Source organism: Tilletiaria anomala, assembly GCF_000711695.1.
Source record: "Tilletiaria anomala UBC 951 chromosome Unknown K437scaffold_288, whole genome shotgun sequence".
NCBI classification, from domain to species: Eukaryota; Fungi; Basidiomycota; class Exobasidiomycetes; order Georgefischeriales; family Tilletiariaceae; genus Tilletiaria; species Tilletiaria anomala.
In genome coordinates this window covers 1-1,016 of record NW_013546734.1, presented here as the reverse complement: position 1 = coordinate 1,016, position 1,016 = coordinate 1, and the positions used below count along the sequence as shown (strand labels likewise).

At 62.5% G+C, this 1,016-nt stretch overlaps 1 protein-coding gene across 1 annotated transcript; it reads right to left on the bottom strand.

The window, feature by feature from the left end:
* Positions 1-63: 63 nt before the first annotated feature.
* K437DRAFT_271423 (uncharacterized protein) lies at positions 64-905 on the bottom strand (the record flags this gene model as incomplete). Its single annotated transcript, XM_013384231.1, has 1 exon — positions 64-905. A coding segment is annotated over one exon (842 nt), but the record flags the coding sequence as incomplete, so codon positions are not given.
* Between the last annotated feature and the right edge of the window lie 111 nt (positions 906-1,016).

Genomic DNA, 1,016 nt, shown 5'->3' with positions numbered 1-1,016 from the left:
TGTTGCTGTTGCTGCTGTTGCTGTTGCTGCTGTTGCTGTTGCTGCTGTTGCTGTTGGATGTACTGCATCTGCAACTGTTGCTGCTGCTGCAACTCTATGCTCGTCATGCCATTGTGGCGTGCATCCTGTCCGTTGACATTGGGGCTTTGAACGGGAAACTGGGGGCCAGGCTGCTGGTGCATCGCACGGCTCTGCTCCTGGTCGAAGGAGCTCTGTTGCTGCTGTTGCTGAGGAGCAACGCTGGACATGGCGCCTTGGTGATTCGCCTGGCCTATCATGCTGGTCATGAGACCAGGGTCGTGTGTAGCCATCGCCGGGGTGATCCGGGCGCTGATGGCAGCACGATGCTGCTGCTGCTGCTGGACTCCCGGCTGTGGCGTCTGTGCTTGCGGCGGTCCTGGCTGGCCCTGGACCTGCTGCTGGTGAGGCGCCAGGCCGATCGACCTGGCCTGCGGGGTGCTCAGCAGCAAACTTTGCTGTGCGCGCAGAATCTGCTGCAAGCCCTGGGCCCTTGTCTGGTACTGCTGCGCGACAAGAAGGTACTGTCGTGACGCCGCCTCGTTCGGTGCCGCTTGCGCCTTGGACACTTCGCTCTTGACCATAAGCTGCAGCTGGTGGATCTGAGTGAAGACCTCCGCCTGCTGCTGTGCGGAGAGCTGCTGGACACCCTCGCTGCCCTGCCGCTGGGGAGCATTGCCGGGCGTGGGCGAGGCGACTGCGCCAAGTGGCGCTGACGGAGGCCGCATGCTTTGCTGCTGTTGCTGTTGCTGTTGCTGTTGCTGTTGCTGGAGAAGGATCTGCTGCTGCTGCATGGCCAATGACATGCCTCCTTGGACACCACCTGCCTGCTGCTGTGGCTGCCCGCCGGCCTGTTGCGCAAAGTGTCCGTACTGCCCAGTGCCCATCGCACCATTCTGCGGCGCGGCTTGCGCCTGCGGCGGTTGCTGGTGCTGTGCCTGCGCCTGCGCATGTGCCTGTGCTTGTGCTTGTGCTTGTGCTTGTGCTTGTGCTTGTGC